General features: G+C 51.4%; 1 protein-coding gene across 1 annotated transcript in view; it reads left to right on the top strand.

Annotated features, from left to right (window-relative positions):
• The window catches only part of ITSN1 (intersectin 1), a 206,838-nt gene that overhangs the window by 173,971 nt on the left and 15,824 nt on the right, over positions 1–17,043 (top strand). Inside the window, exons 29-32 of the mRNA XM_077765491.1 lie at positions 5,844–5,965; positions 7,200–7,306; positions 14,033–14,216; positions 16,167–16,265. Coding sequence (XP_077621617.1) covers positions 5,844–5,965; positions 7,200–7,306; positions 14,033–14,216; positions 16,167–16,265 — 512 coding nt within the window. The remainder of the gene's footprint in view (positions 1–5,843; positions 5,966–7,199; positions 7,307–14,032; positions 14,217–16,166; positions 16,266–17,043) is intronic.

Raw genomic sequence — 17,043 nt, 5'->3', positions numbered from 1 at the left:
CTCCCCGCAGAGCCTTCCTCCCTCGGGACGAGAAGCATCTACTTCTCTGAGTCCCGCACACCGACTCCGCCAGCCCCGCAAGCTGCAGGCCCCTTCTCCGCCGCTTGCCGTTTCAAATTTAATTTCCACGTTCGAGTCTCCCTCCCGGCTGTGAGTTTCCTTGAGGACAAAGACGTTATCATGTTCATTTCGGTGTCTCTTGGGCTTCATAGGAACTTAATAAATATTTATTGACCATCTTAGAGTATATTTTGGCCCTTTCATTAACAGGAACGGGGCCTGTTTCTTTGGTGTGCTCAGCGGCCGGCTTGCTGTGGGGGCTGGTTTTGTTTTTAAAATCATGGACCTGGTTGAGGACAGAAGGAGAAAGGTTGGGAACGAGGGGGGTGATGTCCCCTAAGTACTTCTGTATCCTTTGAACGGTTTACATCAAGCACGTGTTTATGTATTACTTTCGTGATAAAGCAGTTTATTTAGGTTATGCTGTTCATATGAACATCGTCTCATTAAGGCGACAAGATGACCTTTTTGGGTAAGATTTTCCCACATTCTCTCCAGTGCCGCAGACTCAAGTCCTTTCAAAGGGGTCTCGCGGCGCTCTCCGCTTTGTGAATGTGTCTAACTACGCAAAATTACAAGGGACAGCACATAGATTAGGAATTTTATGTGGGCTGGAATTGGGGATGGTTTTTAACTGCCTAGAGTCGCTTGCAATATTATTTCAGCTGTGAGTGGATTATAGCTTGTTACAAGGAACCCTTCATCACACCGAGATGTCCATGAAATCTTATTTGCTGTACTTTATTCTCTCATTTTTCCCCGGGAAAGGGAGCCAGAAAACCATGTTTATCTTGGTTCCCAGTGGAGAGAAGGACCACATCCCTCCACCCTTAAAGAAAACTCTCCTATTTGAAATGTCTTTTCCATTTACCCTGCTCTGAATAATGGAGTTTTTAAACTCGTTTGTTTTCCTAAATATTAAATTTTCAAAGGAGGGGTATTTTTTAGTTCAAAGAGCCTGTTTCAAGCCTGTAACGGTCCTCTTGGTCTGGCATCCACTGGCAGGGACTTTTAAAACAGCACCCGATGGGTCAGTTCAGTAGCTAGAAAGATGACTCCAAGCCAGCACTGTTGGTGGACACTGCTGAGGCGCATCTCCCCACAAAATCTTTGCTTTTTGTTGTATGCAGGGGCGCGGAGAGGCCATCTGAGCCATCCCCTGTCTCCAGGCAGGCTGGTAGGTGGACAGCGTGGGAGGGGATTTGTTGGGGCCAGCAGCCCAGAGTCACACAGCACCTGTTGGGTGGTCAGCTCTGACGTGCGTCCGCTGGCTGGATGGACGGGAAGGCCATGCAGCCTCCTGAGGCCTCCCCGCCCCCCCTTCCATGTGCAACATGTGCAACACGAGCAGCCCCAACCTGGCCACGGCACCTGGGATTCTTGGACAAACGGCCTAAATCCATCCTAGACCTTTTGCTGTTGTTCTGGCTCTGAGCATCTTCAAAGCCGTACCACATAGGTACGTAGGGGTGCCTGGCGGGCTCAGTTGGTTCAGCATCGGGACCTTGATTTTGGCTAGGGTCATGATCTCACAGTTCATGAGTTCGAGTCCCGCATCAGGCTTTGTGCTGACAGCGCAGAGCCTGCTTGGGATTCTCTCGCTCTCCCTTTTTCTCTGCCCCTCCCCCACTTGCGCACTCGAGTGCTCTCTCTCTCTCTCAAAATAAATTAAAAAAAAAAAGAAAAAAAGCAACCGTACCGTGTAAAACTCAGAACTTCTAAAATCCAAAGTAAGCCATTTCCGGTCATGTTTCCTCCGCGGTGCTGGTTTCCGATTCTTCAGTCGTTCTAGGCAAATCTGCTGGTCACTCTCACCATCCTTGCTGCAGAGGGTTGTCCTGGCTGGATTTCAGTTTCCGGTAATGTCAGTGTTTCTCGGTGGGGGGCTGTTGACATTCGGGGCAGGCAATTCTCTGTATTGCAGGACATCTTAACAGCCCTGGTCCAGCCCCACCCAGTCCCAGAAATCACCTCATCATTATGACAACCAACAATGCTTTCTCAGCCTGGCAGTGGGGTGAGGTGGGGACGGGGGTGCAGTATAAGCCTCAGCTTGCTGGGGGTCAGTACTACCTTCAGCCTGTGGGGACGAGTACCATTCCAGCTGAGTGTATGCTCTCTCTGTAGGCAGGCATTTCTCCTCTTTCACTGTGGGTCCTCAGCACCCAGCAGTTAGTGCCAGACTCATGAGAGGACATCAGGAAACATTTGTCAAATGAATGAATGAATGAATGAATGAATGAATGAATGAATGAGATCCATGAAGAAGCTTCAAGAGGGCCTGTGAACCCCATAAAATAGTGTGTAAAATGTGCGTGTGTGTATTGTACACATGAGTTTTCTAGAGCCAGAGTTCACGGCACCCATCCTAGTCCCCAAGGGAAATTGTGACCGAAAGGGACTCTCAGAAGACAGAGGCAACCAGTGTCCACCACTGGCCTTTTGATTGTATCCCTGCAAACACCACTGCGCAGTGTGGGATGCGTCTTACAACTGCAGATCTAGACACCGTCCTAATATCCCTGCAGCGAGGAGGGTCCTGGGGCGCCTGGAGGGCTCGGTTGGTTAAGCATCCAAATTTGGCTCAAGTCACAATCTCGAGATCCGTGTGTTCGAGCCCCGCATCGGGCTCTGTGCTGACAGCTTGGAGCCTAGAGCCTGCTTCAGATTCTGTCTCTCTCTCTTTCTCTCTCTCTCTCTCTCTCTGCCCTTCCACTGCTCGCGCTCTCTCTCTCTCTCTCTCTCTCAAAAAAAAAAAACATTTAAAAAAATATTTAAAAAAAGAAAGGACTGTCCAGACAATTTGAGGGGAGACCCCGCTCTGTTACTAGTCCCTGTAACGCAAGGGCTGCATCCTGCTCTGTGACAAGAACTGCTCGCCTTCCTTCCGGGCTCTTTGACTCACTAACAGGAAAGTTTGGTGAGCACAGATGACAAGGGGATGTTTCCTCCCAAACTGAAGCGTGTTTCGCAGGTGGCTCTCCTAATGAAAGCCAAAGACCTTGGTGGCATCAGTCCACTACCCAAAAGCCGAAACTCCTGCAGGGGCTCGGCAGAGGCTGAGCTGGACAGAGCGAGCCATCAGGACTCGCTTCCTTCCCGAGAGTGCGCTGCCGGGCAGTTGTTCTCGTGAAGCACAGCCAGCGCCCCCACCCACGCGGAACAGGCAGCCCAAGCCGGTGGCTGAACAGAGGGTCCGAGCTCCCGATTCATCTGCAGACCTGCATCGTGGTTCAGGCTCAGCTCATGGATCTGTGGGAATTACCGTTTGGCCACATTGCAGGTCTTGGGATGGGCACGGAGGGTATTAACATGAGGATGACTTTCCCAGCTCCCATCTGCCTGCCCATCCTCGAATTGTCCTGTTCCAGGAAGAGAATCTACAGCATTCTAGAAAGGGCATTTGGCCAGGGGAGGGTTACAAGACTGAGGACTGGAGGAACCCAGCTGTGTAGTTCATCTCTGGCACAGGAGAGCGTTGGCTAAGAAGTCAGTGATATCATTCGCCCGGAGGGATCATTCTATTTGCAGAAGCTTCCAGCATATAGACTAGGTCTTAGCCCAAGTGTGCGGGGAAGACTTTCTAGGGGGAAGATGGAAACTCTGAGGAATTCCTGAGAGTCCAGAGTAAGCTTCTCAAACTTTAGTTTGCCTTAAAAAAAGAACCATCCGGGGCGCCTGGGTGGCTCAGTTGGTTGAGCGTCTGGCTTCGGCTCAGGTCATGATCTCACGGTTCGTGGGTTCAGGCCCCGTGTCGGGCTCTGTGGTGACAGGTAGCTCAGACCCTGGAGGCTGCTTCATATTCTGTGTTTCCCTCTCTCTCTCTGACCTTCCCCTGCTCGCATTGTCTGTCTGTCTCTCAGAAATAAATAAAGCATTAAAAAAAAAAAAAATAACCATCCAGAAAGCTTGTTAAATTAGATTCCTGGCCCCAACTCCAGGTAGTCTATAACGCAGGGACCTGGTAATTTATGTTTCTAACAAGTTCCCTGGTGTTGCTCATGCTGCTGATCTGGGGACCCCACTTTGAGAACCGCTGGTGGCTTGCAGGATGGTTCATATGGTGCTCCATCGCGCCCCCTTGTGGGGGGAGATGGTAGGAGACAAGCAAGTGAATGGGACTCCCTAGCCCCTTCCTCCCCCCCCACCCCCGGCATCCAGGACACCTCTCAGTCTGTTTTACAAATTTGGGTCTTTGTGAGTAAATGAAGAACCCGTCATGAAAAGGAGAGGAGAGACCGTGGGCCTGGAACTGGCCTGTATGAGGGGTGCCCCCAAGAATGGGGGCTTCCCACCCCCTCATTCTAGCGAGCTGTTTCATGAGGCAGCCTCTGCTGGTAAGCTGAGAACGTTCGAAGCCAACAAAACCCTACGTAACCAACTACGTGAGCAGAGGCAAGACAGGCCCCAGCTTCTGCGTGCGTCCCTTCTAAGGTCAACAGAGCCCGTCCCCTCGGGCGCCTGGGGCCCCAGATGTGCCCAGCTGTCTGCAGCTGGAGTGCTTGCCCTGTCTGTCTGCGGGCTTGATGCCTCTGCAGGCGCAGGGCAGCAGCCTGGCTCACGGACCTTACCTGGCACTGTCTGAACGCTCTCCACGTCTCTCTGCCCTGTGCCCAGGCCCACCGGCACGGCCACTCGATCCTCCCAAAACCAACCTCAGGAGAACCTGATGCCCTCCCGTAGCTGCGATCCAACAACAGTTAGCCGCCTGGGGTAGAGCCCAGTTTCTGGCATCAAAGTGTCAGGTTCGACTCTTGGCGCCCACAAAGCTAAGAGATTTTGGGTGAGTCACCTCGTCTAGAGCTCCGTGTCCTTGTCTGTGAAATGGTGACGATTATGGAGCCTCTGTGAGCTCCGAGCACAGCTGCCGGTGCAAAGCTCCTTGTGCAGCCCCTGGCATGGCGTGAACGCTCAGGAAATGCTGGCCGATTACTACTTAGTCTTCCCCGGGCGCTACTGTGTCCGCGGTTGGGGGAAGCAGGAGTGTGCCGCCGCCTGTGTTGGTTTGCTAGGCTGCTGTAACAAAGGCCACAAACTGGGTGGCTCAAAACAACAGAAACTTCTTTTCTCACAGTTTTGGAGAAAAGTCCAAAATCAAGGTGTTGGCGGAGCCATGTCCCTCTGGAGGTTGGTCGGGGAGGGGGGGGGGTGGATTTTTCCATGCCTTTCTCTTCACTTCTGAGGGCTGCTGGCGTTCCTCGGCTCCCGTGTTGTCACATGACCTTCTTTCTGTCTGTCTCTGTATGTCTTCTTATAAGTCACATTGGGTTAGAACCCACTCTGATTAAGTATGACGTCACCTTACTTTGGTTCTAGCTCCAGAAACCCTCCTTCCAAATAAGGTCACAATCACAGGTGCCAAGAGTTAGAACTTGAATGTGGGGGCGCCTGGATGGCCCTGTCAGTTGGGCATCTGACTTCGGCTCAGGTCAATGACTCGTGGTTTGTGGGTTCGGGCCCTACGTGGGGCTCTGTGCTGACAGCTCAGAGCCTGGAGCCTGCTTTGGATTCTGCGTCTCCCTCTCTCTCTGACTCCCCCGGCCTCCACCACCTGCTCACGCTCTGTCTGTCTCTGTCTCTCAAAAATAAATAAACATTGACAAAATTTTATAAAAAAAGAACTTGAACGTGTCTTGCTGGGGGACACAACTGAACCGGCAGCACTGCCCAAGTACAGCGAGGCCCCGGGACCAGCAGGCATGAAGCCCCAGGGCCCCTTGCCATGAGGCTGTATGGGCTTCCTTAGACTTGGACTAAAATGTCCCAATGGCTGTGTTTTCCAGGGTGTTCAGACTTACACCTCTTGGATATGTTGACCCCAACTGAGAGAAAGCGGCAAGGATACATCCATGAACTCATTGTGACAGAGGAGAACTATGTGAACGACCTGCAGCTGGTCACGGAGGTAATGGCAGCCCTGGGTGCCAGCCTGGGGGTGGGGGGGTCGGGGACACGCAGAGGATGGGGAGAAGAGGGGCCTCTGTTAAGGGGGGGCCGCACCCTGATTCTCAGCCTGAGAGGGTTTCTGACGTGTGGGGAGCGTCTGGATGGCAAATCACAGAGCAGATTCATCCCCGCGAGAAGACGGCTGAACTCTCACCCGTGGCCCTCTGAGTCATCCCTATGGAGGGGCAGACATCACTCATGCCAAGGGATGACTGAGTCCGTGAGGAGGTGTGTGGAAGGAGTTGCATGGGCTGGGGATTGAGGGAGTCTAGACTCTACTCAGAGAAGTGGGAGATCAGCCACCAACTCGCCAATGCCGTGGAGCGGGTCACGTGGTCTCCCAGCCCTGAGGGTGGCGTCTGAAAATGGCGCCCTCCGGCTGGTATCTCCCGTCATTCCTAGCGTACATATTACCCCTGAGGAAAATCTGTTGCTGGGAATGAAGACGTTCCTCCAAGGCCCCTGTGCACCGCCCTGTCCCCGAGGATCCCTCGTTTCGTCTCTCCTCCCGGGGAGCCTTTGAAAGGCCTGGGCCACTTGGTCCAGAGGGGTGAGGAGATGCGCAGCTGGGAACCCTGCTTTTCAAGAAGCCTTTTGCTGTCAGTCTGTAAAGACCCTTCAGAGTGAGCGCCCCGCCTCCAGGAGAGGATAATGACCTCATTGCGGGCAGGGGCTCCCCACGTGGGGCTGGGCGGACGGCTGTGATTTACCCCGAGTCACCTCCCCACACAGAGCTTGGGGCCTGGGCAGGGCTCCCCTCAGGGCGCCCAAGGCCTGTCCATGCCGCAGACACTGCAGGCGAGCACGGAGGAGCCGCCCACACCCACATGCATCTTGAAGCCCCCACTTTTCCCGCCATGCCCACCCCGCACCGTGGGCAGGTAAGAGTGCCCTTGACTTTGGACAGGCCTCCCGGCTTTATCCTGCTGGAGTTAAGGCCTGTCCTCTAGAGGTCAGCCGGCCTTCCTTGTAAAAACAGTGCAGGGACCCGATGGGGACACCCCACACACCCCCCCCGCCCTCAACCGCTCAGGCAGAGGAGGGGCCGTCTGCTGCCGAAGCTGCGGGAAGCTTCTGGGCCTCGGCACAGAGCTGCAGACGCTCCTCTCCATGCTCTCAACAGACCTGCGCGTGTGTTCCGGGTGTGAGCTGACGGTTTGCTTTCTGAACTGCTTCGTTTTCTGCACCTGTAGATCTTTCAGAAACCCCTGATGGAGTCTGAGCTGCTGGCAGAGAAAGAGGGGGCTATGATTTTTGTTAACTGGAAGGAGCTGATTATGTGTAATATCAAACTACTGAAGTAAGCCTCTCCCCTAACCCCAGCCTTGCTTCGCCCCCTCGGCTCTCACACACTAGCACCTCCGTGTGGCTTTGTCCGTGTGTCCCCGTGCATGCCGCCCCGTGTTTCTTTCTGCCTCTGTTGCTCATCTCCACCCGTAAGCACCGTGATTCCTTCCCGCACACACCCCAGTCCGTCACCGCACACGGTCAATTGCCCAAGTTCCTGCTTTCACTGCGGGCCTAGAGTTTCCAGAGCGAGGCTAGCCCTGGCTCCAGTTGCTGACCAGCGCCCTCCTGGGGGGCGGGGTGACTCCCCACATGCCTGCCCGCAGGTGCGGGTCCCCCGGGTGAATACTGTTCCCTTGGGACATTCTGGCTCTTGTGGATGGAGAGCGGTGGGAACCATTTGCTGCCCGTGGTCGACATTTCCTCAGGTTAATGCTCTGGAAGCCAGCCTGGAGCCTGTTCTATTTCGTTCCCAGTTTGGTTTTTAGAGGCAGCTGCAGGGCCGGGGAGGAAGCGCTGGGCCAGGAGTCAAGAGGCCTGGGTTTGGAGCCCAGCTCACTGCCCATCCTCCTTGAGCCTCGGTTTCCCCATCTGTAAATTGAGAGGGTTGGATTATGTCATCACAAAGGTCCCTTCTTAAAAGAACCCCCCTACCCCACCACAAGGGTCTGGGCAGCTCAGTCGGTTGAGCCACTTCAGCTCGGGTCGTGATCTCGCAGTTTGTGAGTTCAAGTCCCACATCAGGCTCCCTGCTGTCCACAGGAAGCCCCCTTTGGATCCTCTGTCCCCCCTCTCTGCCCTTCCTCCAATAGTTCGCTCTCTCTCTCTCTCTCTCTCAAAAATAAATACTTAAAAAAAATAATAAAAGAATCCCCCAAATCTGTGCTCAGCAGGCTGTACTTTGGGACGTCACTTGCTAAGAGCACAGAGTAGGCCTGTGGTGATCCAGCGGTTGGGAGAAGGGCCGCCCCGGGAAACTGGGGTCCATTCCTAATCTTCATGTTCACGTAACTGGGAAGCGGCTATTTCCTAAATGTGATCCCTTGTTCTTATAAAGTAATTCCACGTCCCCCCTTTCTTGAGTGCGTGTTCGGGAGTGGATGGGAGATGGAGAGAGAAGTGGGTATGAAATAAAACCACGACATCTGCTCTCTCTATGCTCTGGAAAACAAATAATCAGAGATGACCCCGAGTGGGGCTTTGAGAAAGTGTTTACATGATCCTCCTGGAGGAGGGAGCTGTAGAAGCTTCTGAACATAGATACGGGTCAGACGCTTAGGCTTACATCTTGTTCTTGCTCTACTGGCTGTAGAGCAAGTCTCTTATACTATGTTGGCCTTGGTGTCCTCATCTGTAAAATGGGCATGGTAATAGTACTACCACGTAGGGTGGTTATTAGGAGGTCTTTAGATGAAAGTGCCTGGCCATTGTAAGTGCTGGGTTCAGTCCCCTTGCCTTGGGGCCAGTGGGGCCAGTTAACCCCTGAACCTATGGGAGATGAACCTGAAGGGCTGGAGACAAGTTGTTTCAAAATAGACACAAAAGTTTTCTTTTGAAAATATACCTGAAAGTTCTTTTTTTTTTTTTTTAAGTATACTTATTTATTAGAGAGACAGAGAGATAGAAACAGAGACAGAGCAAGCAGGGGAGGGGCAGAGAGAAAGGGAGAGAGAAGAGAATCCCAAGCAGGGTCCACGCAGATCCCGACATGGGGCTCGAACTCACAAACCATGAGATCATGGCCTGAGCTGAAATCAAGAGTCAGATGCTTAATCAACTGAGTCACCCAGGCGCCCTTGAAAATATACCTACAAGTTAAAACCCCTTTCCTTGGGCAGCAATCTGGGGGGTGAGGAGGTGGGAGGTGCATCTCATGTCCCCAAGCGCCCCGCCCCCATGTCACCCTCGCTCCTGTCCCGTGAGGGAAGCAGCAGCCCCTTCCTTGAGCTCTGTCACGGCCAGGCCTGCACACCCCTTCCTCCCTGGTGCTGACGTGCTCCCCAGCCCCGGAGGTGGGAACTGAGAGTGCTCACCACTGGGACAGCCAGGCTCAGAGAGGTCCAGTGACTTGAGGTGACACAGAAGGCAAGCCTGTGGCCCACACTGCTCTGTGGATGACCTGCTGGCGGCTCCACCCCATCCTGCAACCGACGGAAGGAACGTAGAACCAGGAGGCAAATGTCCTAAGTGTGTGTCTGGGCTCCAGCACCTTCTAACCTGTTCTGGGCAGTTTCCTTGGGCAGATCCTTCTCGGACCCCTTGTTCTGGGGACTGTCAGCTTGCAGGCGTGGTGGCTGCCTGGGTGGGCATGCACGATTATCCCGAGGAGCGAGGAGGTGAGCCATGCTGCTGGCACACTGCCAATCATGTCAGACATGCCTGCACAGCACTGGCACGGTGTCCCTGTGCTCTGTCCCCTTCCTTTGATGACCTGATAGGTTAGGCTGGGTGACCTAATATTTAATAGGAGCCTTCTGGGGACCTGATTTCTTGTTTCATCCTTTTCAATGTTACTATGCACAATTTTAAATAGAAAAATGAAGGGGCGCCTGGGCGGCTTAGTCGGTTAAGCGTCCGACTTTCGCTTGGGTCATGATCTCGCGGTTCGTGGGTTCGAGCCCCGCGTCAGACTCTGTGCTGACTGCCAGCTCAGAGCCTGGAGCCTGTTTCAGAGTCTGTTTCTCCCTCTCTCTCTGACCCTCCCCTGCTCACGCTGTCTTTCTCTCTCCTAGAAATAAATAAAAAACATTAAAAAAATTAAAAAAAATAGAAAAATGAAAAGAATTATAAGGTGGGTGCCCATATTGTGGATTGTACGGTGAACATGCTGCCACGTTCCTTTGCTGCATAGACTTGATTTCCTCCTGCAAAGGATGAACCCCAGTGATGGGAGGGTTTTTGGGCCCCTTGCAGGCTAGAAGAGGAAGGAATTTTTGGATAAAGAGAGTGGAAGGCAGCAGTCTTTGGAAGGCCACTAGTGAGCAGCCACATACCTGCCTCTCCTGACCTACGGGCCAGCGACTCCTTGAACTTGGGGTGGGAGTGGGAAGGATATGGGATTTAGGCGACAAATAAGAAATAAATACGATGAAAATAAAAGGGTGCTAACTGGGACATAGGGACTTCCTATTAATGATGTCTCTCATTGGGGTCTGTGAAATTTGCTTTTAAGAAGCAGAGTAGGTCAGGAAGATCCAGAACCTTTCCATGTTAAGAGTGGGCACAGGCCCATAGGTGCAGCTTTCAGAAGTGATAGAAGGGATGCAGAAATGACACAGGGCAGTGCAAACCAGGTGTTGGGAACTGTTTTTCTGTATTTTTAAAATTTTTTTGTAAGTTTATTTCCTTTGAGAGAGACAGGGACAGCGCAAGTGAGGGAGGGGCAGAGAGAGAAGGAGAGAGAGAATCCTAAACAGGCTCCTTGCTGCCAGTGCAGACCCGGGCACAGGACTCGAACCCACGAACTGTGAGATCATGACCTGAGCTGAATCCAAGAGTCAGACACTTAACCGACTGGGCCAGCCAGGTGCCCCTGTTTCTTTTGTTTTAATCAGTATCTTTTCCTGTCTCCTTGCTTGGAAGAAAATTAAGGAGCTTCTCAAAAAGAAAAAAGTGTGTTTCTTAAAGCACTTGACTTACCTTCTATTTTTCTTTTTTAAGGTTTATTTACTGATTTTGAACAGAGAGAGGGAGAGAGAGAATCCCAGGCAGGCTCTGCGCTGTCAGCACAAAGCCTGATGCAGGGCTTGAACTCATAAACCCTAAGATCATGACCTGAGCCAAGAGGGAGTCAGAAACTTAACTGTCTGAGCCACCCAGGTGCCCCACTGACTTACCTTCTTTTTAACTTAATTAAGATAGACAATTTAATTTTAAGCAGAAAACGAAACTAAAGAAAAAAACACCTTATCTTGGGGGTAGAGATAGGATGGGGAGACGGGAGGGAACTTGGGGCTGGGGGCGGGGAGGGGAAGGCAGGGCACGGAGGAGATGCCAGAAGCAGTGACAGGGAGAGACACAGAGGGACGGAGAGAAGTGGAGAGAAATCTGGGCGGAAAGCAGGAGCTGCTTCTGGAGGAAGGATTGCGCCTGCGCAGAGCAGCTCCGGTGTGGAGATGGGTCTGGACGCTGTGCATATTGTCTCATGCTCAGGGCTCAGGGACCGGAGCTGTGGGGTCACAGGTTATACCACTTGGGTGCTTCCATCAGTATTAGCTGCGTGAGTTTGGTCAGGTCACTAAGTTTCCGTGGGCCTCAGATGTGCCAAAAGCCAATAGGAAGAGTTAGCAGTACACAGAAGAGTGTTGACGCATATAGAACGTATTCATAAAGGCAAGTTCTGCAGACCATGCACTTGCCCTGCGGACTTCAGAGGGTCAATAGCCCTCATTCACTCAGCAAACACAGAGCACTCTTTGAAATGTTCATTAGCTGATTGGTTACCGAGACCCTTCAAGGCCTCCACGCAGTAAACCTTTAGATGAGATTACAACCCAACTCACCAAAGGACAGGGCTGTGGCAGCTGAGTCACATGACCCCGGGGCCTGGTGACACCCTCTGTTCAAACCCATTCAGGCCCAGTCCTGCCCATGCAGTAGAACATCCCAGAAGGAGACCCACGACTGAACTTAACCGATGTCTGGTCCATAGTAGGGGCCTGATTTTAGGCCTGGGCCCTGGGAGACAGCTCAAGTCTGCAGGTGTGAACTTCCAGAATCCAGGTGCTGGTTTAACCTCTTCACAACAATGACCATCTGCGTGTGCTCTTTCTTTTTTTCCCCTTTCCCTGTCTCTTTCATTATTTTTTTTAAAGGGGGGTGTGGGAGGGTGGTGGTACTTTTATTTTCTTAGAGAAAGATCGTTTTGCACCTCCTCATAGGAAAATGCTGGGGGGCGCCTGGGTGGCTTAGTCAGTTAAGCGTCCGACTTTCGCTTAGGTCATGATCTCACGGTTCGTGGGTTCGAGCCCCGCGTCGGGCTCTGTGCTGATTGCCAGCTCAGAACCTGGAGCCTGTTTTGGACTCCCTCTCTCCCTGTGACTCCCTCTCTCTCTGACCCTCCCCTGCTCACGCTGTCTCTCTCTCTCTCTCTCCTAGAAATAAAATAAAAAATAAATTAATTAATTAATTAAAAAAAAAGGAAAATGATGGAATGATGGAATTTCTTCCACTTTCCATCCATAGCAAGTTTATAACATGGTTATTGAGGGCTCTGGTCCCCCAGAATTGGGGGTGACATCATCCCCAAACTAGCAAGTTGAGAAAATCTCTACATGTTGGGAGATAGTCCATACCAACCCCCTCAATGAGCAATGGCCATTTGGCCATTCTGAGGGTATCAAGCTGCCACCCCTCGCACCCCAAACTGCCAGTGCTGATGGGTACCTCTCCCTACAAGGGCATCTGTAGAGAGCAAATTACTCATTGTTCACACCACATCATTTATTTTCCCTAAATTTCTCTCGCTGACTTGTTTGCCCAGTCCAAAGATTTTTCCTTTAGCCAAAAATGTAGGAGAAGGAAAATACTGATGTGAAGTTTTTAAAGCTTAATGCTAATATTGCAAAGCTTCCTTAGAATTCTATAGCCTTATCCTTACCTCAGGGCTCCTCTAACATGACCATGAAAGTAGCCAAAGGAATTTATAGTAATATCCTCCCAACCTTATGTGAAAATCATATATTGTACCATTCTGTTTCATCCATCCGTCCGTCCATCCATCCTTCCATCCATTCATCCAACCATCCATCCATCCATCTACCCATCCATCCATCCATCCATCCATCCATCCATCCATCTGTTCATCCACCCACGTATCCATCATCCTGGGGTAGGCAGAACACACTCATGCTTCCTATGCTGTGGTTCTGCTGTCAAGGTGCATCACTATCTTTGCTGGGTAGAAGCCCAGTGATAAACACTCTAGAGGCTCATGTTAGGAGTTCTCATATTGGAGTTGGAAGGTTGGGATGCAGAGTCGCAGCTATCATGGCCCTGAACACTCAGACTGCAGCTGGACCCCAGAACAAACCCCACCCAGTCCTATCAGTCTCTTCTCGGCCTCCAGGATACGAATTGTTTGGCTTCATGGGTCCATTATCTTATAAACAGGCTTCTCCTTTCAGAACTCCGTAATCCCGTCAACTTCAAATTAGCTACAGCAATGAAGCAGTGGATGGCACAGATAGTCCAGACAATCATTTATACCTGGCTTTGGTGAACATAATGGGATTATTTTTCTGTGGCAGTTGGTTTTTACCATCTTCATTATGTTCTGTTCAGTCTGGAAATGAGCCTCCATGTCCCTTGGCAACAGTAGGCTCCCTTGGGTGGCACTGGCCCGGAAACAGACTCAGTGCTGGGGCCACGGGGGACTTGCACCGCAGCTAATCCATAAAGTGAGACATCAGCACAGAGATCCTGTCTGAGTTACTAAATAACTGATTCCGTATTTCTCCCTGAGAAAAAAATTCTTTTTCATGCTGACTGTGCTCAGCAAAGATGTCTTTGAAAAGTTTTAATTCCTAAGAACCGGCAAACAGCCCATCATGCCACAGAAAGATGCCCCGGTGCTACCCCACTCATTTCTTCTCTGTTCCTTGTCTCCCCAGTAGATCCTTTAGTGGCCCCGGGTTTGTGCCCCTCACACACGTTCTGTTTCCGTACAACCTCGATGTGCACCATGCCGCCGTCGGCTAAGGGTAAAGTCAGGGGGCTCACTTGTCCCGTTCCCGTGCAGAGCGCTGAGAGTCCGCAAGAAGATGTCTGGGGAGAAAATGCCTGTGAAGATGGTCGGCGACATCCTGACCGCCCAGCTGCCGCACATGCAGCCCTACATTCGCTTCTGCAGCTGTCAGCTCAACGGGGCTGCCCTGATCCAGCAGAAGACGGATGAGGCCCCGGACTTCAAAGAGTTTGTCAAAGTAAGGAGCCCGGACTGAGCCGAGCCTGGCCCCTGAGTGGCTGACGCTGGGCAGCTGGGTGTGTGAGGAGCGAATTCAAGCCTGTGAGCTCATTCCTGCTAAAAGCCAACAGGACCCAGGTCTTGGCTGCGCAGTAGGGGCTGACATTGGCTGGCAGGTGTGGTTGTGACCCAAGCGGTGGCTTTGCCGAAGAGGGGCCAGCCCTGCACCTGGAAGCTCTGATCTGTGGTCCAGGGGTGTTAGTGGTGTTATTCGGATGTGGGTTTAAATCTTCCATCTCATTGTCAGGCCCAGCAGGGCTGGCGCCCCTCAGATTTCCTATTGTGTTTGGTCTGAGCACCCCAGTTCTTTGCTGCAGAGGGAATGGCCAGGAATCCCAAAGGACACTTTATTCCTTTTCCAGTTGGTTCTTATTGATGGCCTCAAGCTCTGCGAAGCCTGCGGGGGTAACTGTGGGATGCAGGTCTTCTGCCTTGGGGATAATGGGGTCTTGAGAGCCATGTGTCCACCAAGGGACATCTGGGGAGGTGGGCTCCATGCTGCTCGAGTCCCCAGGCCCTGGGACTTGGCATTGACCGGGGTGGGTCCCTGCTGGCCCCAATGACCCATTCAAACAGCCCCCACTTCTCCCAGAGAAAAAACATAGGAAGAGAATCAAATAACTTCTGCTAAACGGCTACGTTTTAGGGAACAGACCGATAACACCAATGGCAGGCTTATCTTTGTACCTCGTGCATTTGGGGGCTGACCATTCCCTCTGGCCCTATAATCATGGTTGTGGACTCATCACTCTGAGGCACAAGGGTGTTCCCTCCCTGACCGCTGCATCACATAACGCTTGTTCTTTCTTTTTCGCCTGGTGCTTCTCAACATGAAATGCTTTGATTTGCTATCCAGTGAATGGGGGCATTCTAAAGTCATATGAAGGGGAGAAATATCGATAAGAAGTAGGCTCAGGGTGGTCTAGAGGCTGGAGAGCAGATGCTGAGCCACTTGGGGTTTCAGCCAAGGGCCGATCCTCCCCGGGCACAAGGCAGGATGAATTCATCACTGGATGCACTTGAATTTGAGGGAAATGCTGACACCACCCAGGACAGGGGACTTATTTCCCCTCCTCATCACCTCCCCTCGCCTTATCCCTGAGGGGGTTGACATGCCCTTGCTGGGTGTGGGGTGTCCCTGCAGTGATGATGTCCACGGCTGGAGCAGATTCACACACTGACAGCTCCTGGGACTTGGAGCCCAGGCCACAGCAGCCTCTTGATTCTAAGGCTTTGTTAAACCTGACCAATGCCTTTGAGAGCTGAGTCACCGTGTAATCCTTGTGACTTACAGATGGGATCATTTTTTGAGGGTAAAAGGACTCTTTCCTCCAGTCGGGTTGACAAAAGGGACAGGGAGTCTAGGGACAGCCTCCAGGCCTTGAGATTGTAGTCCTTAACCCTCCTGTCTCAGCTCCGTGTCCCTGCATCCCTGGGACTCCCACCGGAGTGTGCAGGCTGCATTTGAACCAGACAATGAGATTCAGCCCTAGTGCCATCTCTGGGACTTAAAGGGAATTTTTATTCTAATTCTACAGTCTTTTGTCTCTTCTTATTCCTGGGACTGTTATAAAGCTCTGGCAGATATCCAGAAGAAATATTCTCTGTAAAGTCAGAATCTCATCTGTGTAATCTCATCTGTACGTCCCAGGGAGGGCGTGCTGAATGTGGAGAGCAGAGGTTAACCCTGGTGGCTGAGTCACATCTACCAGTCTCCAGTCTCCATCTGGAAGCTGCCTCGTCCTGGACCAGGATAATGAGTCCGACCCTTCCAACTCCAGGCTCCTCAGTTCTGGTCCAGATAAATGAGACAATGTGAGGGTGGGGAGTCCTAAATAACATTGGTGTTGATGTCACTGACTAGATTTTGCAGATTTCTTAAGTGCACTTAAAACGTCTCTCATTTCAGAGACTGGCAATGGACCCTCGATGTAAAGGGATGCCACTCTCTAGTTTTATACTGAAGCCTATGCAACGGGTAACAAGATACCCACTGATCATTAAAAATGTAAGTAGCCATCTCGCCTTTTCAAGCAGAAGAATGCTTGTTCAGCGTTTCAGGGATCCGGGGTCATGGGCAAGTTCCCCAGCCAATGCACCTGGTATCTGTTGTATAGAATCACACACCAACGGGGTGGAAGCATCTGCTTGGTAACTCAGAAAGAAAAGCTGTTTATTGTGAAAAGAGCTAATAATATACAGTCTTCAGCTGTGTGACTAAGTGACTTTTACCCTATAAGTTGGAAAAAGGGAGCTCTGTTCTTGGTTCTTTTCCTAATAGAGGTGTAGTGCCTTCATGCCTTGATTTTCCTACCAAGAGGAAGAAAGAAACGTAATACCGACCACCCATCTTCTGAAAGCCATGTGAAGCCGTCTCACAAGGTCTCCGTCTGTAATTCAAGGGAGCAGACTCAGACATCCTCCGAGCCTCTGATTATATAACCACAGGGGGCTAGCTCCTAGAGAGAGGTTTTAGATCTGGTTCCGTTTAGTGGAGACTTTAGACACCCAGATCTGGGCACTGGTGTGCTCATTGCGATTGGGGTGTTATTGCCGTTTGGGTCTCTCAATAGTAGAGTCAGGAAATATATGTATGTATTGTATTCATACACACATACTCACATATATGTAAGTGCACACATATACATTTATACTTATTTCTAGATCACTCCAAGTATATAAAAATGCATTATTAAAAGCCATGAGTTCACACTGATACCTCCTGTTCTAATCTTAAGCCACAGAAAGTATTCTAGCCTTCACTCTTTCTACGCTTATAACTTTTC

This window comes from Crocuta crocuta, unplaced genomic scaffold, assembly GCF_008692635.1.
Source record: "Crocuta crocuta isolate KB4526 unplaced genomic scaffold, BGI_CrCroc_1.0 scaffold84, whole genome shotgun sequence".
NCBI classification, from domain to species: domain Eukaryota; kingdom Metazoa; phylum Chordata; class Mammalia; order Carnivora; family Hyaenidae; genus Crocuta; species Crocuta crocuta.
Note: the sequence above shows the minus strand (reverse complement) of the source record. Positions and strands in the feature narration are given on the sequence as shown.